Consider the following 24991-nt stretch of genomic DNA (forward strand, 5'->3'; position numbering starts at 1 on the left):
ACGAAGAGTTAGTGATACTGAGAAGCTGTTCACTGGATGCTTGCATAAACCATTACCTTGAAATTCTTTTAATTTAGCAACTCGTGCTTCAGCCAGTCTCCTTTCTTCTTCAGGCTCACTGAATGTTCCTTCCTCTTCATCAGGGCAGCTATAAAATGAGGCAAGGCAGGAGGAGATTGATTTGATCTATGCATAGATAACCTACTGAAAGCCTTGGCCCAGATCCTGCATCCTTGCTTGGAAGGTGCTGTATCCTGCAGCCTGTTTGTATCTCGCATCCAGAACGCTACTATTATGTCAGGTAGTGGGCAAACACGCTTCCTAGGGAGGCTTAATCTTCTGACCAGGTCAAGTTACTGACAAATAAAACCCCTAATCTTCTCTCATCTGCCGTGATCTGTCTCCTTCAGGTGAGCATGTGCAAAGCAACATGCTCCACTCTTACGAAGAGCATGAAATACAACAGCAAAAACCAAAACCAAAAGACAGTCAAATCTATCTGGTCTCCTGAGAGAAGGCGCACTGAGATGACTAGTATACATCTTAGCAAGGATGTGAAATGGAGCCTGAGGGACCAGGTTAGTCAAATGTATCTTTACCCCACAAGCAGAACTTTCAGCTGTGCTGAGAGATCAAACACATGATCAAGAAATCAAACCCTCCGACTTTCAGTCATAATTTACCTTTCCACAGCTCTGCGAATTTGCGCCATCCAAGAATTTCTCTCTTCTTTGGAGCTGGTGTGAATTTCATACATCTCTGGTCCTTTTAATGAGGCACTAATTAAGAACATTGCTTTCTCCTCATTAGCTACCTCTCTTACAATTAGCTTTTGCAATGAAATAACTGGTGGCTTAGAGTCCTGCAGAACAAAAATATAAGTTGATGTGTTAAGTTTTGCTGAAGCACTAGATCACACAACACCTTTAGGATTAGGATTTCTTCTCTGTCCATGACCAATGAAGACAAACTGCAATGGTGCAGTTTTATTGCTGGGGCCCTTTTATATAGCACCCGTGCATGGCACATAACAGATGAGTCTCAAGGACCTACATTCTAAAAACATGAGACTTGTGAGAGTTGTGAATTTTGGCTCTTCAGAGTTCCCCGTGAGGGAGGGCAGCATGAACTAGTTTGGACTTTGCTTCTTTTGGCAGTAATAAAAACAGAACAGGGAAAAAAACACCACCACTAGACCTAATGATACACGAATATAAAAATGAAAGGAGAGCAGCAGGAAGCAATGCTGGTGCCAAACTGGCAGGTTAGCTCATAGGACAGGGAGAGAGAGTCACCTTCAGGTCTAGGAAACTGAAACCAGGTCCAAAGGGTAAAACCCTTCTTATATAACAGATTAACAGCAACTCTCCATGATAAACCGTTTCTAAAAGGGCTATATTTGTAACCAGTGTCCCTAGCTACACTTTGTATTTCAGCCAATGTACAACACTTAGATAACCCATCACTGGGTGAGAAAAGAGTTATTTTGCAGGCTGCTGAACATGCTCCATTTCCACCGCATAAATCTTGGGGGGAAGCAGAGGGGATTCCTGAAACTGTGACATCAAGAAAACAAAGTTTTGCCAACTGTCCTCGGGCTCCCCTGCAAGCTGTGTGCTGGGGTCACTAGGACAATGCAGGAGAGCCGAGTAGATCTATTCACTCCCCTCCTCCTCTTAATTTATCTAGGAGAGATTAATATTTAGCTCATTTTAAACAGATCCCATAAATATAAAGGTGCCACGAACAGATCAATCCTTGACTATGGACAGACAGTATTCCACCAGGCAAGGCACCCTCCACTAGGGATTAGCAATTTGGGATGGTAACAAGAGGCTGGATGCTCTTTAGCATTCTAACACATGATATCTAGGTTCTTCTGTAGCAGGAGTTGAGCTAGTGAAGTAGAATTGCAACTACAGTAACATAGGACAAAAAGGCTGCAAGCCGCACAGAGGGGCAGAGGAGCAAACTCAAACATTCCCAATGACAACTATCCAAGTGTTCCATTTGCAGGTATTACATTTGGGTTTAACATTCAACCTGAAGGAGTATATTTTGGGAAACGGACCAGAAGCAAATATCCCACTCTACTCCAGTGCTATAGAAGCCAAACAGTGTGTGTATGTTGTCATGAATGGATGAATAGGCTGTAAAAGCCCAGGTGCAGCAACTTTACAGATAGAAAATACCCCTTCCCGGAAATCATAGGTATAGGCTTAAAATTTTAAGTACTTGCTTAAATCCCATGGAAGTCAAGTGATACAGTTTGCCAGGAATATTCAGCCCCCGTCTTGATATGTTGAAAAATATCAGGACAAAGTAAATAATTTAAAACAAAAAACCCCTTTCAAAATTGTAATTAGTAAATCCTGTTACAGTCACAACTGAACTTTGGTCAGTTCCAAATGTACATGTCTGTCCTAAGAACTAGGAAAGGCCCTGAAAAACAAGCGAATCCACAAGTGCTCCAAATTGCTGCAGTAATTACATATGGGTTAGTGCTCATTACATTTACATAAGAAAATCTCAGTTGCAGCAGGTTGGAGGCTACCCTAGTCACAGTTTACCATTTCCCCAGATGACATGGCAGGATTTTTTTTTTTCCTTCATCAAGCCTCAAATTAACACACTGAAGGAAAGTTGAGCAGCAGAGTCCCCCTTCTCTAAAGAGCTGTTTATAGGGGCCTTTCAAAGCAGGGTTCTAGCACACTTCCTCATATACTGCCAGCATACACAACCCAGCAATAGGGGGAGCAGTGAAAAGAACACAGAACAGTGCTCAATGCCACAGGAAGTTAGAGAGTTTGCTTGGGTTAGGAGTTCCGTACTAAGAGAAAAGTTCTGGGGCTGACCCAGGTTTAGCTTACGTGACCCTAAGATACCTGGTTTGTTTTCTAATCATATTTTTCTTTCAGATATTTTCTCTTTTTGATTCTTCTATGTGGGTGCCTCTGCAGCTCATGAGGGGGCATTAGTTTAGTTTAGAACAAACTCCACTCTCATGACTCTTACGTTTCTATTATGTACAATGACGCATGCACTTCCAGTGGTGACAGACGGAGTCTCCATATCAGCTGGCATATGAGTCTGAATTCCATAGGCCAGTCAGGCATATTTGTGCAGCCCCTCAGCATAATGAGGCCTTGATCTCAGTTGGGGAGCTTGATCACTACCATAATATACACATTTAATATGAATACTGCTACCAACATTCATGAATATTATGAGTGAATATTTTAATGAAGCAGAAAGATACATACCACAGATGCGAAAGTATATTTTTGGTCCTTTTCTTGCAACAGCAAAAGTACGTCAGTTAACAGGACAGCCAGAATATCTACTCAAGGCAACAGGAGAAAAATGAAATGGTTTTAAAGCCAAAAGACTTGATGCAAACAAGAAACCACTTGAGTTAACACTACAGTGTAAATGTCAAACAGTGCAGATGATTTACAGAGAATGTTTTGGTACCAGAAGCCTTTCAGTACCATTCTACATTGTGATGAGCCACTTTGTGATGCAGCCTACCTGGATGGATTATAATCAAGGCCCTGTGTACTCTGTATCAAGGTAGACCTCAATTATGTGGCAAGGACTCATTTTCTGTAGCTTCATTTTAAATAAACAACAAATGGATGCTTTTACTAAAATGAGTATGAAAATGAATATAGGCAGTAAAGCAGCCCTTGTATTATTGATTTTATATTGGCCTATATTGAATGGCCTCATAAGAATGGCCTACTGGCTCAGACCAACGGTCCATCTAGCCCAGTATCCTGTCTCTGATAGTTGCCAGTGCCAGATGCTTCAGCAGGAATGAACAGAACAGCGCAATTATCAAGTGATACTGTCGTCCAGTCCTAGCTTCTGGCAGTTGGAGGGTCAGGGATATCAAGAGCATGGGTTGTGTCCCTGACCATCTTGACTAATCCGCCATGAATTTATCTAATTCTTTTTTGAATCCAGTTATACTTTTGGCCTTCACAACATCACCTACCAATGAGTTCCACATGTTGACTGTGCATTGTGCAAAGAAATACTTCCTCCCTGTTCATCTATGTGCCTGATAATTCTGTTCTTTACTACAGTTTCAACCAATTTGCTTGGTACTGAAATCAGACTTACTGGCTTGTTATTGCCAGGATTGCCTCTGGAGCCTTGGTTAAAAATTGGTGTCACATTAGCTATCCACCTGTCATCTGATACAGAGGCTGATTTAACCAATAGGTTAAATACCACAGTTAGTAGTTCTGCAGTAGTTTCATATTTGAGTTTCTTCAAAACCCTTGGGTGAATACCATCTGGTCCTGGTGACTTACTACTGTTGAATTGAGCAATTAGTTCCAAAACTTCCTCTACTGACACCTCAAGCTGGGACAGTTCCTCAGATCTGTCACCTAAAAAGAATGCTCAGGTGTGGGGATTTTCCTATACCCTCTGCACTGGTACAATGCAAAGGATTCATTTAGCTTCTCTGCAGCAACATTGTCTTCCTTGAGTGCTCCTTTAGCATCTCCATCGTCCAGTGGCCCCACAGCCTGCCAGTCATTCTGCTTCTGATGTACTTTGAAAAAATTTTGCTTATAGTTTGTGTGTCCTTAGATACTCTTCAAATTCTTTCTTGGCCTACCTTATTGTGCTTTTATACTCAACTTGCCAGAGTTTATGCTCCTTTCTATTGTCCTCACTAGGATCTGACTTTCAATTTTAAAAGGATGCCTTTTTGCCTCTCACTGCCTCTTTTACTCTGCTGTTTAGCCATGGTGGCATTTTTTTGTTCTATTACTTTTTGACTGGGGCAGGGGATGGGTGGGTAAGATGTTTAGTTTGAGCCTCTATTATGGGGTTTTTAAGTAGCCTCCATGCAGTTTGTCTTTATTACTGTCCCTGTTTAATTTAATTTCTGTTTAACCTCATATATGTGTAGTTCCCCGTTTTTAAATTAAATGCTGCCATGGTGGGTTTCTTTGGCATTTTTCCCCCTACAAGGATATTAAATTTATTTACATTATGGTCACTATTATCAAGCAGTTCAACTATATTCACTTCTTGTACCAGATCCTATGATCTACTTAGGACTAAAATCAAAACCACTTAACTGTCATGGGTCATGTCAGAGGCTGTCTAGTTGGGGCTTTTGTCCCTAAGAAGGCATGTTAGGCAGTTTGGGATCCTGGGATGAGATCAGCAGATTTCTATTAAAGTGATCAGCAGTGAAATAGTTAAGAATATTGACATTTAACTGTAATTAGTTGGGGTTGAGATTTAAAGCCTATTGAGAGGAATGGAGTAGATCACCCCACAGAGCCATTGTTACTGCATTGCTTACACTCAGGTCATGTTTTTAAGGGTAATTTCTACCACAACAAGCTTTGTATATAAGGAAAGTTTAGATTCTGGAGCCGATTCTGCAACCAGTTGGATTCCAAAGCAAATTCGTTGGCAACATCAAATACATAGGGGGGGGCTGATCATACTTATTGCTCTAGTGATAGACACAGTCTATATCAGAAGATCAGATGTAGATTAGACACCTATCTGCAGCTCCTTGTAGTTATTTCTAACGCACTGTGATTATGGACCTCTATCCCAAAGAAAAGCCTAGATTTAAAGCAGCAAAAGTTTTCAGAGAAGTGGGAAAAGTGGAAACACTTGGTAACTGTTCACAGCTACTCTAAACACTGTTCAACAGGCCTTTCCTACCGTCAGCGTTGCAATGGCATGTACATTATTCCTTTAAATTTGCAATGGTCACACACACAGCCTGACAGAATGCACTTTTTGCAGGAACACAAAAGGAACACATTAAAATATCTGCAAAGAGATTTGAAGATGAAAAGTTCTCCTGAGGCACAGGTTAACATATAAACCCAATCTGCTCATGAGGGAACATGCCTCTGTCCCAGCAGCAAAATCTGTGTGAACTCCACAGGCACCAGATACCTCTGGCAACATTAGATGAGCCAATGAGCTTATGGAAGCCGTATTGATTTTCTGACCAGTCAGTCAGTTTGTGGAAGGAAGATGTCATGACGTTGACATGACAATTTTTCCAAGTGTGAACTGGAGCTCGCACAAATAATGTTTTTCCACAGGAGTCTAAGAAGGTTTGACTCAACACTTTGTCATCTATTTAAAGACCTCCCATTTGAATTGGGCAGAGGATCAGACAGATTATAAGCATCAAACTGCATAAGGAATTTATCGTGTACCATTATAGAGTTGCTTATTTGACAAGTCAGGAATAGAACAAGTGCTATTTCTTCCAGTACCCTATGAAACTAGCAGGTTATCTTTATACTCATCTGACTTTATACTCAATTGATCAGTAATAAACAAATGGAAATCTTGTTTTCCAGTTGTGTTTTTCCCCCTTTTCAGCCCTTTTATTTACCTTTGAGCCTCCCTGATGCAGCTTTCCAGCACAGCGTCCCATCCAGCAGAAGCTGCCGCTGGCCCATGTCATTCTTCCGGAAAAGCAGCCCATTCTTGAATTTCCCTGATGATTTCAGCTCCATTTTGTACATAATCTCTCTAAGACGCTGCCTCTTCTCACACTCATTTACCTTGGCATCTACATGAGTGATCATGTCCTTAATTAAACTGAGTGCCTGGGACAGATCTTCATAATCCTTAGTGCCAGCTATAAAGAGGCAGAGTGTTGGTTAGTCTGACTTTGCTGCAGAAATTAAGGGAATAATTCATAAAATGAAAAGAAAAGGAGTACTTGTGGCACCTTAGAGACTAACCAATTTATTTGAGCATGAGCTTTCGTGAGCTACAGCTCACTTCATCGGATGCTGTAGCTCACGAAAGCTCATGCTCAAATAAATTGGTTAGTCTCTAAGGTGCCACAAGTACTCCTTTTCTTTTTGCGAATACAGACTAACACAGCTGTTACTCTGAAACCTGTCATAAAATGAAAGTTATTTAGATTTCCAGGACACAAAATGCCCCCTCTAAACAAATCCCAATCACCTCCTAATGTGAGGTGCTCTGTGCTTAGCAGCTCAAAGTGTTTCTTTGTAGCATAAAGTCCGAAAAAAACCAAAGCATCAAATTCTGATCAAACTGAGAGGCTAAAACACCAAGATTTCTTGTCTTTAGAGTTAAATCTAATGCTGCCCCTGAGCCTTTTGTGATTTTTGTGGCTCAGTAACAACCCTTCAATGGATAATGGAGTGAAGCGGCAGAGCCTAATGGGAGTCCCAGACAACGCTCCACGTTTAGAAGGAGGGTGGTGCAAAGGAAGACAGCCAGGGCAGGGTGGGCAGGTATTACAGGGCACCTCATATACCTTCTGTATTCTGAAGAATACGCTCCACCAGCACTGGGTACTTCGTAATGCGTTGAGTGACTAGGAGGATACACTCCTGGACACCAAGTCTCCTCACAATAGAAGAGTTTCCTATTTTCTAGGGAGCAAAAAAACAAACAAGAAAAAACCACAACAACAAAAACAGAGCATGTGGTTAGACAACTCTACGTGGCATAAACTCCATGTTGTGATACAATCTGCATTTGAGATAGCCCTCCGTGTCCTACCCGTCCCCAATTACACATTCCTTACCTCTTGACATTTCTTTTTAGTGCAACAAGATCTCCACTGACTACACAACCCAGCGGCTATTCTTGCACCACAGCCCCATTAGTGTCAACCACAAACTCTTGCACCCAGCAAACCAAAAGTTGTTATTTTGACTTGCATCACAGGAAAAGTATTTTTAAATGTTATTTCCAGCTAGTGCAACACAGACCTGGACCAAAGCAGAGCAAAATCCAACTTCAAATTGTTGGATTTCCCACTTAACAGTGGATTTTCTTTTTTTTTTTTTAATACATATATTATGCCCACTTTTAAAACATATTTATAAATATCTTCTAATCGGGTTCAACAGTATAATTGAACTGAATTACACTTGCTACTGAATGGTGTGTAGGTGTCTCCTTTACCAGGGTTTCTGGAATTATGCTAATAAATACAGATCCACTTATGAATGAAAGCATCAGAACCCCAACAGTCAGTCCGATTCCAGGTACTCTGGGATCCTGGCAGCAGAATGGATTACAGATTCATGGATACTCTCTTCTCAGAAAACAGAATGCACTGCACTTTTAAACTCATTTCAATTCTTGACAGTAATGAACTGTCCCTTCTAAAAGACACCACCTAAGAGGATCTATAATTTAGAACAATACTGGGAAGTACTCAGAATTATTGAGCTGTAGGATTTAGAAAATTCCATCCATCTGGACCATGTGACGTTCATCTAAGATTCAGGTTAACTCCTTACAAATTGGCTACATTTAAACGTATAGCAGCTTATTTTGTTCTACCTATGTTAGACTGCACACTCCAGTGCACAAGAGACTGACACGTGCCCTGGAGCCAGTCTCTTGATTCTGGAGAGATGTCATAGTGGGCAAAACTATGACAATAGTACCTAGTTCTTATACAGCGCTTTTTATGGTAGATCTCAAAGAATGATTATCCCCATTTTACAGATGAGGAAACTGAGGCATAGAGAGGTAAAGCAACTTGCTTACAGTCACATAGCAAGCCAGTGGCAGAGACAGGACTAAAACCTAGGTCTCCTGAGACCCAGTCCAGTGCTCTATCCACCAGACTGTTCTAGAGCGGCAGTTCTCTTGGTGGGCTTTGTTACATGCAAACTGCTCATGTGGCATCTGTAACACAGAGAGACAGACAGAACCAGCCAAGTAACAATCTAACACTCCTTTCAGCTTTAAGTTTGATTCAAAACCAAACCCAAGAAATCAGAGATATTTTGCTTTTTGGAAATGGGGCAGACTGGGTCACTGGCTGGGTTTTTTACCTTTATTAAGTTTTGGAACTTCTTGTTGCTCTGCAGCAGGTCCTTATAGTGACTGACAGCTTCACTGTGACCACAACAGAACATACCATATTTTTCTTTCATTCTCTCTCCACTTTCACCTGAAAACTAATTGGAAAGATGAGGAAGGACATTAAATTAGCCAGTTTAAAATGCAGCCAGTTACTCCCAGAAAGCTTGGCTACTATAACACTCTTGGGTTTAATTAGGCTTTGTGCTGATTAGCTTTTAGGGTCAAATTTCTTTGCTACTCCAGCTACTTCTCCTGCACCAGATATAGGAGAGATTGAGCCACTCCACTTTATCAGACACTGTGATGTACCCAAATATTCATTTACTCCTGGCAGAAAGACAACAAATGTGAGTAAGAGCTTCTGGGACTCAAACTCAGAGCTTTTTTGGAGCTGGAAAGGGTGGGAGGGACAGCAAATTGGTGGTGATGTAAGAGAGTTTCTATCACATCATTCCAAGTCAAGGAGAGCGTATAGAGTAGCAGAAAAAAGGGAAAGCCAGTTACAGCAAGGGTCTTTATAACCCAAGAGGGTCAGCAATTGATGCAGGAAAGCTGTGTTCAGGGGGCATATGAGGACTCTACTTTGAAGGACTTCAGTGGTGTGCTGCTTTAATTCTGGAGTGGACAAGAAGCAGGACCACGCCCCTCCCAGTAGCATGCCATGTTGTGCATAAATACACAAAGGAAATATTCAACATTTCACACAATTAGGGACCAGCTGCATTTCCAGAAGCCAAAGACAAATGTGGTATTGGAAGGAGCACTTTAAACCCAGTGTTTTGTCAAGGGCCCACTACATTCAAACTTTACTCAACCTACTTTAATATTACAGTTAAGTTCTTAGAAGTTAAATATAGTATCAACTAATGTTATTAGAGCTTAGTTCACACCTGTTGTACCAAGAGGTCTCCAATGTTCTGGATAATGTAATTCCGGTCACTGCCTTCCTCCAAGGATGCCTTCCGTCGCTCCTTTAATTGAAACAGGAATTGCCCATGCAGCTCCAACAATTCATCCACACAAGGAAAGATTTTGTTGATGCCAGTGTTCGTGAACTGCAGCTCCTCTCTCAGAGCTTTGGAGTACACCTTCAGCATGATTTTCAATGTTCGGACATGATGCATTTCAGTTTGCATGAGCTCTGGAGAGAAAACACGTTAGCGGTCATTTAGAAATGTTAGGCAGCGGCTGGCCAAGCACCTAGCAGAGCAGGCTGTGAAAGTCAGCAGCCACAGCAAGCCTCTTATCACAGTGCTGATGCATGTTGCTAGCAAATGCCCCACTGAAATAATGATGGGCATTGATAGCTCAGCTATTTTACTTTCTACATTTTACATTCTAAATTTATAAAACACACCCACCACTTCTTATTGGCAAGATAAACTGACAGGTGATCTTATACTGTTGTGTGTTGGATGCTGTGAAGTTTGTGCATTCCTCGGAGGGAGTGCTTTCAGTTAAATTTTTCAGTACCCATCAAAAATCCTTACTTTTACTGAAGTCAGGTGAAAACTGACAGCTTTTATTATGATTCAAGTCAAAGCCTAGGAGACCCTGAATTACTGAAATCCAAACATCTCATTAGTACAGAAACATGGGACATGAGATACTCGCACAGCTACGAAAGCCAGCCTGTGCCTATGGAAAACTCATTTATGATGCTTTTGGATTTCTCCCAGACAGTAATAAAATAATATCACCAATACGTGCCAAGGACTATAGCAGCAATATACCAGCATGGCAGTGCTAAAGACTTTCCTCAGATCAGCTCAAAGCTGAGTATGCAACACAACTCTGAGGAGGGTGCAAATCTGACAGCTAAATTCTCTAGTCTGACTAAAACTCTGCAGTCTACATTACAAAGCAGCTGTAAACATTTTGAAGTATGCAGCGCAGAAACAGTAACCAATGTCGACAGCAATAATAATCCCTATTCACGCAATTTGTAAAGAACTTCAGGATAAAAAAATAATTTCATTCCTCTCTGGGCTGGAATCGAGCTAGCATTCTGAACCGGAAACACTTCCTGAAAGGGTTTCTAGAAGGAGAAATGAAGACTCCTTATAATCCAATTAAAACCCTAGAGGGAGTTTTAGCATTATAGGTTGCAATTTGGCCAGGACAACAGGGCTGACAAGCCTACTCTTTCAAAAGGAACCATGGGATCCTTAAGAACATCGAGACGGTGGCTAAGGATATTGTCTTGTTTTATAGGTGGAATTTACAGCTTACATTAGCAATCTGAAAACCACAAGTTGTTTGACAATATAACAAATCAGAACCCAAGTACACAGCATGTCCAGGGGTAGAAGAGGGGAAATCTTCACACAATCCTGTCTTCTAAGCACAAAAGAAAACAGGGAGGCAGTGAAATCACTGAATCCTATTATACTACTCAAAATAGCAATAGGAGACATTTTAAAATAGAAGCACTATGTAAATGACAGAAATAAATTGTTCTTACCATAAATGACATCTTGCCTTTTCATAACTTCTCTCTTTTGCTCCTTTGCATAAGGCTGTTCCACTGTGAGACTCCAAGATTCAGCCTCAAACTCATGAGCATCTGTTTCTATCTCATTTCTCAGAGAGGAAAAGTATGCATCTAGACCAAAAGCACATTCCATTTAACTAACATTATGCCTTAAATAACATTATAACTTGGACATATCCTCCAATAACTTTTATGAACATAAAACATTTCAATATAGTCTCTCTGAGACTCAATTTGTTTAAAAAAAAGAAAAGAAAAGAAAACAAACCAGCAGGAAATCCTCAAAAGACAGAGAAGTTCCATACCTTCCAGAAAGATGGATTCTGCTGTTGAAGGTGCAAGTGAGACAACATCATCTGATGTCTGCTTAAATTTTATAAATCCTGAATCCCCTTCATCCATTTCTCCTGTGATTGGTCTAAATAGGCAAAAAAATTATACAACTGTGTTATTTTAACATAGAATATTAATTTTTTGAGAGAAAAGCGTAACTAAATTATCTATAACAAACCATTTTAATTTGCACTCTTCCTTTATTATGGAGCTAATTAGTTATAACAAACACAGGCTATTCTTGCTTTTTGACATGAAATAGTCAAATTCAATTTGGTAATAAACATTGAAACTCGGTGGATAAATTTCCAGTTTAAATTAAAAGTCTCTTATTCTCTTCTCTTGATCAATCAACTCTTGTACAGCTTCCGGTACTACACCTTAAAAGGCACCTAATTTTCTGTTGATGAACTGGATAGGGCACGATATTCCCTATGTAGGGTCAAAATTAAAAGCTCCATCAATAAGATGAGACACATAATTGTGGCAAACAAAAATGTGATACACAGATTTGAAATATCCCTTGATTAAAATAAGGGACTATTTCAATTTAAACAGCATTGTCAACTACCCTACTTGGCCCAAGAAATTCAGGCTAAGAAAGAAAAGGAGTACTTGTGGCACCTTAGAGACTAACCAATTTATTTGAGCATAAGCTTGCATCCAATGAAGTGAGCTGTAGCTCACGAAAGCTTATGCTCAAATAAATTGGTTAGTCTCTAAGATGCCACAAGTACTCCTTTTCTTTTGCGAATACAGACTAACACGGCTGTTACGCTGAAACCAGGCTAAGAAACTATTCCTAGGATTCCAGAGACCTAGAGGTAAAGGACTTAGATGGACAATAAAGCTTGGGCAAGGGTACTCAAATGCCACAATCCAAATTTCACCATAATCCATGGTATTTTATCTGTAGCAGAAAGGAACTACAGAGATTTTGCATCCTCACAAAGAAACAAACAGCTGTCTATTTGGAGAGCATTTCTCAATGCAATTCAGCACTAAGGCTTCATCTAATACTCTCTACAGTTTGCAGTAAGTGCATGTCCTTAATTTGAAATGGATTTAGTTCCGTAACTGTAGGAAAAACAAAGTAGCTTATAAGAGAAGCTGTCTACTTACCCAAATTTATTAACAGAACCAGCAGTATTCAATGAAGACTGTGAATTTCTTCTTTGGGTGATAGTCATACCGAGATTCCGAGGCAGAACTGGGGTGCCATCCGATCCCAGGAGAGCACTTTGGGGCTGCTCCTTCAGAGAGGCTGCTACAGAAGCAAAAACTGAATTGGTGCTCAAAAAGTGAGGAGCACACTGCAAACTGCCTGCTCTCAAACCACTCCTCTCTGAACGTGGCTGGAGAGCAGACAAGATCTTGGATGTCAGGAGCTCATTGTCCGAAAAGACATTCTCATTCCATTTTCTTGAAAACGAGCTACAAAAAGACAGCTCAGGAGGAGCTGGCATTGTGTTGTTTCTGCCACTGCTTTTTGAATTTGTATTCCCCATGCTCACAACTGGCTGCCCTAAGATTTAGCACAGTAAAGTGGCCCCACAGATGCACTGTTTTTATACTATCTTGTGATCCTTCTAGAAATGTAAAGCTGCCACTTAACGTACTGTATTGGCTAAATCAGCAGGTCTGAAGTGCAGGAAATTGGTCCCTGCTGGGTCCATTTAGTGTGGAAATTGCAAAGTATCTTCTTTAGTAAAGCACTATAATCTACACACAATTATTCACACCCCATTGTACAAGGGCATAGAACATTTCATGTCAAACAAGAAAAATCTGAGATCACAAAAAAAAACAGGAGGAGAGGTGGAAAGCTCACGAAGGGAACTCAAGGGAGGAAGGGAGCAACACAAATTCCAGCAAATGGGGAGCAAGATGATGCCAAGGACTGATATATGGATAAAGTTTTTAAAAACCAGGGATTATTAAGTATAATCACTAATATGTGCATAGAATGGGGCTTTAATTCTATGTTGCAGTTCCGGTGACATGTATAAATCAGTCTTTTGAATCATGAAGCTATCAAACACTGCAATGAAATTATAGCCTTTATTACTCCAGGCTACATAAATTAGTGTTCAACTAAGCAGCAGATGGATCATACTCTACTTGCTATTCCACTGAATATACAAATGCCAGAGATTTCCCCTTGTGTATTGTTTTATTAACTTCCATGCGAGGAGGGCCAATGGCTACTGAATGCCTCTTTAGAGGAAGAGGCTACAAGTCTTGAAATACAAAATCAATTTCAATATTAGGACCCAATCCTACAAACCCTTGATCACAGGAAGAGTTCCACGGGCTTCAGTGGACTAAGTACATGAGGCGGCAGGATCCAGCCTTTCATGAGAAAATGTTCCATTTATTGCAAAATGTTGGCCTACAAAGCCAGCTGGTTTGTATCAAAAGCCTGATTAAAGTTTGTGGGAAGATCATTTTATTGTTATCATGAACACAATATTTTATTGCTGTGATCACAACAAAAAGCGAGAATTAAAGAATTTTTCTATGTCTAGAGACTCAGTGTTTGAAGTTCTTATCTGATTTTCAGCAGTCCTGAATGTCACTGATGGAGACCCATACATCTGCAAGCAGCGATATGGCAACTGCAAACTGATCTTCTGTTCACTTAAGTAACAAATTTGCAACTAAGCCTTGATAAGCTCATGTCAAAAATCACTCAAGAGAGCCCCCAAAATGAGTTTCCCTTCTGAGAGTTTCAAGTGCGTTTGAAATTCAGGTTCCAGGTGAATTGCATCTTCTCAAAAGTCTTATTTTAAGACAGTGGTGACCTTCCATTAAGTGTCTTTAATGCTGCGCACTTTAGAAGGTAAGGTTTCTATTCTGGGGGCGGGGGGAGTGGCGAGAACCTTTGAACAAGCTTCTGAAGTAGGGTTCTCAACCTTTTGCTTTGTAAGGCCCTCCCCCAATGTGCTATAAAAACTTCACGGCCCAGCTGTGCCACAATCACCGGCATTGGAAGGTAGCAAGCAGGACCACTGCCCAGGGACCCACGCCACAGTGGGCACTGAGAAGCTAAGCTGCTCAGGCTTCGGCTCTGGCCCTGGGTGGTGGGGCTTGGGGTCCCGGGGCTGCAGTCTTGCGTGGCAGGGCGTTGGCTTTCTGCTTTGGGACCTAGCGAGTCTAATACCCGCCATGGCTGGTGGACCCCCCTGAAACCTGCTCACGGCCCCCCAGCCCCAGGACCCTTGGTTCAGAACCACTGTTCTGAAGGGTGCATTAAAATATATCACTGCAACCAATCCCCATCTCTGTACGATTTCTACACAAAAAGGTTAGCATAATTAGATCCCTACTCATAGTGATATTGCCCAGATTCAACACACTAGCACAATACCTCATTAGTAAAGAATGTCATCTGTGCATGCATTAATATTATGAGCCTTTGCATCTCATCATTTTACTATGTAACTAGAATCTCACTCGAATAATTCTAGGTTTCAAAGATATGCTGAGTTTGTAGTATTGAGCCATTGGATTTTCATCTGTCAAAACAAGGGGCCCACATATATAGAGAAAGTAATGTGAAAGTGTGGGGAGAAAGGAGCAAGTTCAGTTTAATTACAGTTCACCTTACCAATTAAAGTAAGTATTCAATAGCATCAATTTAAAGCCTACAAAAAATCTTGTTTTAACAAAATTTCAGAAAGGGCCATCAACTCAAAGGATTGCAAAAAAAGAAAGAAGCTAGCATTGCAAAGACTATATATATTTTAACAAATACGCAGCCACGGCTCCAGATAGTGTACCAGGACTAAAAGGGGCTGTCAACATAAAAAATACCAAAAACCACACTTTTGTAAGGAGTTTTTTCACCTGCTATTTTTATATGTAGTCCCTAAGATCACTACCACTGAAAAACAATAACAATTATTTTTATCAATTTGTTTACACTGCATATAGGAAGCATTTTATCTATAGTCACTTTGACTGTGTTGTCCCTGCTCCATATATGAAGTCGGTCAGCCCCACAGTTTGCATGGGTTATTCACACAACAACCGGGGACAGAAAATCATTTTAAAGTTTAACAAGTGTGATGGTAAAAGCACAAACACTCGCAGGTATAGGTTCTGAAATTGCTGTTAACCTTTGTTAACAGACTACAATATATTTCAACTTGACTGTGTCCCTTTAAATAAGAATAAAATTCAGAAATAAGCCACTGAGCCAAGACCATACAGATTCACAGTATTCACCTCCCAAAATACAACAGAACATCCATGTTTATTTGACCATCAAGTGACAACTATTCCTTATCAAAAGCCTGGGGCAGCCAAGGGCTTTGCACTAACCCTGGCAGGCTAACAAATCTAGACTCCAGCAGACCAACAAAGCAGGGAGTGAGTTCCAAAGTCAGACATCCTACCCATAACACTGCCTCTATCCCCTATTTTCTGAAAATGGAATAGAGGTGCTAGCTTGAGTGCCTGATCACAAACACAGTAGTCAAATTTCAGAGTAACAGCCGTGTTAGTCTGTATTCACAAAAAGAACAGGAGTACTTGTGGCACCTTAGAGACTAACCAATTTATTTGAGCATAAGCTTTCGTGAGCTACAGCTCACTTCATCGGATGCATACTGTGGAAAGTATAGAAGATCTTTTTATATACACAAAGCATGAAAAAATGGGTGTTTACCACTACAAAAGGTTTTCTCTCCCCCCACCCCACTCTCCTGCTGGTAATAGCTTATCTAAAGTGATCACTCTCCTTACAATGTGTATGATAATCAAGGTGGGCCATTTCCAGCACAAATCCAGGGTTTAACAAGAAGGTCTGGGGAGGGGGGGAAGGAAAAAACAATCGGAAATAGGTTACCTTACATAATGACTTAGCCACTCCCAGTCTCTATTCAAGCCTAAGTTAATTGTATCCAATTTGCAAATGAATTCCAATTCAACAGTCTCTCGCTGGAGTCTGGTTTTGAAGTTTTTTTGTTGTAATATCGCAACTTTCATGTCTGTAATTGCGTGACCAGAGAGATTGAAGTGTTCTCCGACTGGTTTATGAATGTTATAATTCTTGACATCTGATTTGTGTCCATTTATTCTTTTACGTAGAGACTGTCCACTTTGACCAATGTACATGACAGAGGGGGATTGCTGGCACATGATGGCATATATCATATTGGTGGATGTGCAGGTGAACGAGCCTCTGATAAAAAGAAAAGGAGTACTTGTGGCACCTTAGAGACTAACCAATTTATTTGAGCATGAGCTTTCGTGAGCTACAGCTCACTTCATCGGATGCATACCGTGGAAACTGCAGCAGACTTTATATACACAAGAGAATATGAGCCTCTGATAGTGTGGCTGATGTTATTAGGCCCTATGATGGTGTCCCCTGAATAGATATGTGGGCACAGTTGGCAACGGGTTTTGTTGCAAGGATAGGTTCCTGGGTTAGTGGTTCTGTTGTGTGGTATGTGGCTGCTGGTGAGTATTTGCTTCAGGTTGGGGGGCTGTCTGTAGGCAAGGACTGGCCTGTCTCCCAAGATTTGTGAGAGTGTTGGGTCATCCTTTAGGATAGGTTGTAGATCCTTAATAATGCGTTGGAGGGGTTTTAGTTGGGGGCTGAAGGTGACGGCTAGTGGCGTTCTGTTATTTTCTTTGTTAGGCCTGTCCTGTAGTAGGTGACTTCTGGGAACTCTTCTAGCTCTATCAATCTGTTTCTTCACTTCTGCAGGTGGGTATTGTAGTTGTAGGAATGCTTGATAGAGATCTTGTAGGTGTTTGTCTCTGTCTGAGGGGTTGGAGCAAATGCGGTTGTATCATAGAGCTTGGCTGTAGACAATGGATCGTGTGGTGTGGTCAGGGTGAAAGCTGGAGGCATGTAGGTAGGAATAGTGGTCAGTAGGTTTCCGGTATAGGGTGGTGTTTATGTGACCATCGTTTATTAGCACTGTAGTGTCCAGGAAGTGGATCTCTTGTGTGGACTGGACCAGGCTGAGGTTGATGGTGGGATGGAAATTGTTGAAATCATGGTGGAATTCCTCAAGGGCTTCTTTTCCATGGGTCCAGATGATGAAGATGTCATCAATGTAGCGCAAGTAGAGTAGGGGCGTTAGGGGACGAGAGCTGAGGAAGCGTTGTTCTAAGTCAGCCATAAAAATGTTGGCATACTGTGGGGCCATGCGGGTACCTATAGCAGTGCCACTGATTTGAAGGTATACATTGTCCCCAAATGTACAATAGTTATGGGTAAGGACAAAGTCACAAAGTTCAGCCACCAGGTTTGCCATGACATTATCGGAGATAGTGTTCTTGACGGCTTGTAGTCCATCTTTGTGTGGAATGTTGGTGTAGAGGGCTTCTGCATCCATAGTGGCCAGGATGGTGTTATCAGGAAGATCACCGATTGACTGTAGTTTCCTCAGGAAGTCAGTGGTGTCTCGAAGATAGCTGGGAGTGCTGGTAGCGTAGGGCCTGAGGAGGGAGTCTACATAGCCAGACAATCCTGCTGTCAGGGTGCCAATGCCTGAGATGATGGGGCGCCCAGGATTTCCAGGTTTATGGATCTTGGGTAGTAGATAGAATACCCCAGGTCGGGGTTCCAAGGGTGTGTCTGTGCGGATTTGATCTTGTGCTTTTTCAGGGAGTTTCTTGAGCAAATGGTGTAGTTTCTTTTGGTAACTCTCAGTGGGATCAGAGGGTAATGGCTTGTAGAAAGTGGTGTTGGAGAGCTGCCGAGCAGCCTCTTGTTCATATTCCGACCTATTCATGACGACAACAGCACCTCCTTTGTCAGCCTTTTTGATTATGATGTCAGAGTTGTTTCTGAGGCTGTGGAATGGCATTGCGTTCTGCACGGCTGAGGTTGTGGGGCAAGTGATGCTGCTTTTCCACAATTTCAGCCCATACACGTCAGCGGAAGCACTCTATGTAGAAGTCCAGTCTGCTGTCTCGACCTTCAGGAGGAGTCCACCTAGAATCCTTCTTTTTGTAATGTTGGTAGGGAGGTCTCTGTGGGGAAGTGATGCAGCCCAATCTAGGTAGCCAAGTCCTAAACTGCTTAAGGCTGTTTACTATATTCAAACGCAACACCTTGAACACCACCTGGCAGATAAAAGTCAGCTAGTGCAAATTACAGAAGTTACATGTCCCCTGAGTGAAACCCTGCTTAACAGCAGTCCTTAGTGCTCTGCATTAACTTCAGCTTCCTTGCAGTCCCCAGGTACAGCCTCACATAGAATGCCTCCCATCATCACTGTGACATGAGACTAAGGTGTGGATAACCCATGCAAGGTCCATATCTGACATAGGAAGGTGCACATGACTGAGTGCCCTGGGCCTCAGCTGCTACCTAAGCAACCAGGGACTCCCTCTTTTATAAAACCTTAACTTGCTAACCTCTAATACAGGTCCCTCCCTCCACTGGATGGACAAAGTCATCTTCTTTAATGTTCCTGGTTGGTTCCCACATCCTACCAACATTACTTCAGCGACATCCCACTCTCAGATACCAAATCACTCATTCCACTGTACCTGCCAAGTCTGACATACAAGAGAGACAGATCCAAGGATCATCAGTACACTGAAAACAATGTAGCCTCTATTCACCCCCGCCCATGTACAGAAGGAATAATAAAACAGACCCCTACAGTGCCCTGCCTCAGGGCAAAAAAAGAAACCACCCAAAAGCACCCTTTCATGAAGAAAGGAGTAGAGTAAGCAACTCTGTCCCCCCTGCTAGGAAGTGCAGACGTATCTGTAAAACCTAGTGGTGAGTTGTAGCAAAGGCAGCTAACAGACCCAAAAGAATCATCCATCGACAAGAAGAAATCCTCTACCAATGGAACCTATTTGTCTCATTCCTAAGTCTGAAACCTGACTGATTTCCATAGCCCAGTCAGAAGCCAGAGCTTCCTGACACAAACTCAGTGACTTTGCCAGAAAAGGACGATTGGATGGATACTGGTCAATTGTTAGCAAGGTCAGCGTCAATGGGTAGCTTCTTGAGCAGAGGACTCATCATAGCTTCCTTGAGGATAGGTAGCATCCCGTCTCCAGCAGGGAAATGATGACAACCGCAACCAACAACAGGCTCAGTATTTCCCTGCTTGCTTTCACCAACCAGGAATGGTCCAATTCACAGCAACCTGCTGTCTTCTACAGCAGCTCCAGAACTATACTGAGAAAATGACTCTTCAGACTTTCCTGGCTTAAAAGTGATTTCTTCTTCTATTGATGCAATAGCTTTGGTCCTTTTATTAAAGTTGGAGAAGGAAGAGTGCTAACAAACCATCCCCTGAAAGTGAAGTATACCCATCATCTCATAAACATACAATATTTCAGACATTAAGCCAATGCCACACTAGATAGAACTAGAATTTGGTAAAGGAAGGTTGCAAAAAATTGGTTTTCGGTAGCCCGCTGAACCATCAGGCTAGCAACAAATTTGTTCACCAAGTGTGTAATATTTTCACGTATATGCCAAATTCCTTGAGAATTTCAGACTGCAAATGTACAGCAAATAGAGGATAGGTGGCTGATGTAGTGCCTTTAAGGAAAGCGACAGCACTAAAGAGGCTGAGATAGTCTTTCAGAGCTGCCATCCACATTCCAAAAAGTCCTTCAATATGTATTTATAAGCAAATCCAACAGCTTTTATCTTTTCACTGCCAAAACCAAGCAGAGCACACACAAAATATCCCTAAATGCCAATAAGGCCAAACCGACCTTGGGGCCTCCAATGCGGTTTCCTTGCATCTTAGGACCTATTCTAGAAATTACTTTCACTTAAAACAATTCCCAGTCAGATGTAACTTACTGTTTTAATACAGCGTATACTATGAGTAAAGACATGTTCTGCCCATGGCATTAGCTGTTCTTTTCAACTTCTTACTCTTCTACTTTGACTATATTCCCATTTTTCAATGTACCTAGCAGAGTCTGTACTAAAGAAAAAGTCATTTTCTGAGTTCAATTAGCACTGTCTGCACACTTCTGAGTCATCATTGATTGCTGTTAACCCATCACACCAGACCAGACTGTATACCACAGAGATGTTCCAAGGACAAGATCTAGGATTAACTTTTTCCATTTTCATTATTCTTTCATGTTTCCTATTTTAGTCTCTAAATCAGGGGTCAGCAACCTTTCAGAAGTGGTGTGCCAAGTCTTCATTTATTCACTTTAATTTAAGGTTTCACATGTCAGTAATACATTTTAACATTTTTTAGAAGGTGTCTCTCTATAAGTTTATATATTATATAACTAAACTATTGTCTATGTAAAGTAAATAAGGTTTTCAAAATGTTTAAGCAGCTTCATTTAAAATTAAATTAAAATGCTGATCTTATGCCACTGGCCAGCTCAGCCCGCTGCCAGCCTGGGGTTCCATTCACCCAGACCGGCAGCGGGCTGAGCGGGGTCAGTGGCCAGGACCCCAGACCGGCAGTGGGCTGAGCGGCTCAGCCCGCTACTGGTCTGGGATCCCGGCCCTGCCCTCATAGAGTGGGTATCTGCCTTCTCCCTGGTTCTTGCCCATTCTCTTCCTCTCTCTCTGCACTGAGCTGAGGGTGAGAGAACACTGAGCACAGGGCTGGGGGTGAAGGAGTAGGCTGGGGGCTGGGGTGTAGGGCCTGGCCAAGAGCTAGAATGAGGGAGGGGGCTCAGCATTGGGGCAGGAGGTTTGGGTGTGAAGTGCTTACCTGGGCAGCTCCCACTTGGTGCAAGGGGTGCAGGTGGGAATGTGGGGGTGTGTGTGTAGGAGCCCCCGTTTGGTGCTCAGGGTGGGGGTGGGAATGTGGGGGGGGTGCAAGAGTCAGGGCATGGGGGGTGCAGGAGTCAGGGCAGAGGACTGGGGGCATGTGTGGGGGGTGCTGGAGTCAGGGCTGGGGTCGTGGGGGGTGCAGGGGTCAGGGCAGAGGGTTGGGAGCGTGGGCTAGGATTGTGGGGGTGCTCCCAGAATGCCCTGATTCCACCCCCCTTCCTGAAAGCCCCGTCCCCACCTCTTCTCCGCTACCTCCCCGAAGCAGCAAGTGCGCTGCAGCTCGGCTTCTCCCCCTCCCTCGCAAGGGCCATCGGCTGATCAGCGGCAGGGAGGGAGAAGAGGAGGGGCAGGAACCAGGGGAAGAGGCGGGGGAGGGGGGAGCTTGCCTGCCCTGCAGCAGCAGCCGCGGACCAAGCTTCTTCACCTTGCCCCAGCGGGGTGGGGCAGAGAAGAGCAGGCCGGGGCGGGCAGCATTTTTAATGGCACACTGCTGCCTGCCGGGGTCCTGGCCCCGGTCCCGCTCAGCCCGCTGCCGGCCTGGGTTCAGCAGCGGGCTGAGTGGGGCCTGCGGCTGGGACCCGGCAGGCAGCAGCATGCCAGTAAAAATCGGCTCGCATGCTGTCTTTGGCACGCGTGCCACAGGTTGCCAATCCCTGCTCTAAACCTTCCCATAAGGAGACAAAGCCATTCTTGGCAACAAAAACAGCCACCGATCTTATTCTCACAATTAGTCCCCCTGTGCTGTCTCCACAGTAAAAGCTTTTTTAAAAAAAACCCTTGACATGCAAGTCAGCCACCACCTAACATACACACACTGGTACTCCAGATAACAGACATCCCCATCTACAATGTGTCTCAGTGAGTAACACAACTGAACAGAGACCAACACATCCAGGCAGAGACTAATTTTGCCCTTGTTTTGATCAACCCAGTCATCTTACAACCTGAGGAGTCTGTTTCTCCCCTTAACACACACCTGTCAATTGCTACCACCTAAAATTGTATTTATGCGCACACAGGGCTGGACTGTGATCTCGCTCACATGGGCATAAACACAGAACAGTTCTAATACACTTACACCAGTGTAACAGAGAACTGAGTCTAACCCACTCAATGGGGAACACCCTGTTAGCATTTTATGTAATCACTGATTGAAAAGAATAGCTGTACCTCAAAATAAACACCAGTATCCAAATTCTAGAAACAACTCAAAGCAAAGGTGCAGAATCTTACAGACTGTTTGATGAGAGAAAATTCTGTGATGGTGAAAATGCCCATTTGGAAGGATCCAAAAGGCCTCAGCATAGCTTCAGCACCACAGCCATGGGCAGGGAGAGAGGGGAATGAATGATTTATCTATTGGATAACGGTGCTTGAAAGCAAGCATGTATTTTCCAAGCAATAGCAAAAAGCTATTTCAGAGCTTATGCTTCAAAATAACTGCTCTTTTCAAATATTTTTTCCCCAATCCTTTTCCAAATTTATGACAAAGATATATCTTTCAGACCACTAATGCCTGCTTGTCTCAGAGACTGCTAGCTAGCACCAGCTGCAGGCAAATTTTTAATAGACAATTATGAAAATCTGATGTACAGTGAAGGTTCCAGTTCACAGTTCTAGTCTTTTCAGAAGACAGATAATAGGCAATCAATGAGAAACTAGTTTATCGACCTTTCTTCACTGCGATATTTTGAAGTTACACAGCAAGAAGGTATAAAATAGAATAAAAATATAAACGGATAAAAACACACAGGAGACTTCTAAGCACTTCTAGCTCATTCCCAATGAGGAAAAATGAAGTCATCTTATTAAGAGAGACCTTTTCTAAACTTCAATAATACACTGTATATTGTTTCTAAAACATATTAAAGAAAAAAGTATAAAACTCAACAGACAAGCTTTGAGCACAGAAATCATTCTTTAGTACAAACCTGGGTAAAAGCACTGGGGTGAACTTTGTGGGAATCCAGGAGGTCTGTGTTGCAAATCCTTCTGCTATAGGAGAAAAAATAAAAATTTCTTAAAGGGTGTCCTTAACTACAAAGATGAGAGCATCATTTCACAGTGAACCATATTTTCAGTATCATGAATTACAGATGACAGGTGGATCCTTACACTTAAACTAGGAAACCAAAAACTTCTATAGAAAAAGGTTTTAATTTTTCTCACATTCTAAAACAAAGCAATGTATCTAGACTTAAAAATTAGAAATAAATGCTAAGAATGCTTTGCAGAGTATAAGCAAGACTAAGCCTTGCCTACATCAGAAAGCTGCACAGTTTAAAGGTACGATTTAAATAGCTTTATTAAAACCACAAAACCCCGTGTGGACACTTATTTCAGGTTAAGAGTAGCTTATTTTGGTTTATTTTAAACCAACTCCTAATGGGCTTAAACTGATTTAAACCAAAAGTAGAGTGTCTGCACAGGGCTTTGTTCAGGTTTAGTTAAAGCAATTTAAATCAGAGCTTTAGTTACACCAGCGCAACTTTCTCACACAGACAAGTCCTCATTCGTATGATAGGGCAATGTCCAAAGGTCAATCTGTTAAGAGCCAAGATGTCAATATGCAGGAAAAATAAATAATATATTTCTGTAGCAGGTAATTATTATGGGGGTCTCATTGCATTTCATTATTTATTTTGTCTTCTGTTTCTATTTCAGCCTACTTCTCTCTCTTTTCTCTTGTCCTAAGAGTGACTTGTGGGAGCCTGGTTATGTATTAGAGTTTGTAGAAAGTTGTATCTGCAAATGGAACATTTCTATTGCACAGAAGATAGGCATAATAGTGTTTGCACGTTAAAAAAACCAGGATGCTATGAAAGTTCAAAGTAGAAAACAAACAATAATTCTGCCCTCAGGACTGGGCTGAAAATTGATTCCTTCATCCCTTGACTGCCAAGGCTTGGGCTGTTCTGTACTCTCTGTTCTTCCCCATATTACTCCCTGCTCTGCCTTAGGTCTCTGAAGTCAACAGTTGCATGTGGAAAAAAAACCCAACATTTGAATGTAAGTCTCAATAGGTAAGTGAAGGAGGAAACAGAAAAGGAGTAATTGTGGCACCTTAGAGACTAACCAATTGATTTGAGCATAAGCTTTCGTGAGCTACAGCTCACTTCATCAGATGCATCCGATGAAGTGAGCTGTAGCTCACGAAAGCTTATGCTCAAATAAATTGGTTAGTCTCTAAGGTGCCACAAGTGCTCCTTTTCTTTTTGCAGACTAACACGGCTGCTACTCTGAAACCTGAAGGAGGAAATGATATTCAAATACCATGTTTTAAAAACACATGAATGGACTAAATATTTTTTACAAATACATAGTTGATTATGACCACACTAACCTTATATGGAATCCTATGAGCATATTTTGATAAAGGTAAGAAAGAAATAAACTGCTTGGCTAGAAGTCAAGGCACTGAGCCATGGCTTGCAAAGATTCAGAAGAAGATTTTACAGTTTAGAACTTGAAACCACTATTTCTACAGTGCTCAGATTATAATTAGCATGTAACTGTTCTGATCAACCTCCCTCCTCTCATGCAAG

General features: G+C 42.0%; 1 protein-coding gene across 1 annotated transcript in view; it reads right to left on the reverse strand.

Moving 5' to 3' along the window:
* ARHGEF18 (Rho/Rac guanine nucleotide exchange factor 18) overlaps positions 1–24991 on the reverse strand; it is a 70692-nt gene that overhangs the window by 14707 nt on the left and 30994 nt on the right. The window contains exons 10-20 of the mRNA XM_084614519.1: positions 23378–23441; positions 12821–12965; positions 11671–11783; positions 11336–11476; positions 9762–10012; positions 8841–8966; positions 7301–7418; positions 6398–6646; positions 3264–3340; positions 684–862; positions 57–148 (exon numbers count right to left, since the gene is read on the reverse strand). Coding sequence (XP_084470645.1) covers positions 57–148; positions 684–862; positions 3264–3340; positions 6398–6646; positions 7301–7418; positions 8841–8966; positions 9762–10012; positions 11336–11476; positions 11671–11783; positions 12821–12965; positions 23378–23441 — 1555 coding nt within the window. The remainder of the gene's footprint in view (positions 1–56; positions 149–683; positions 863–3263; positions 3341–6397; positions 6647–7300; positions 7419–8840; positions 8967–9761; positions 10013–11335; positions 11477–11670; positions 11784–12820; positions 12966–23377; positions 23442–24991) is intronic.

This window comes from Lepidochelys olivacea (assembly GCF_965140295.1).
Source record: "Lepidochelys olivacea isolate rLepOli2 genome assembly, chromosome: 25".
Classification (NCBI taxonomy): domain Eukaryota; kingdom Metazoa; phylum Chordata; order Testudines; family Cheloniidae; genus Lepidochelys; species Lepidochelys olivacea.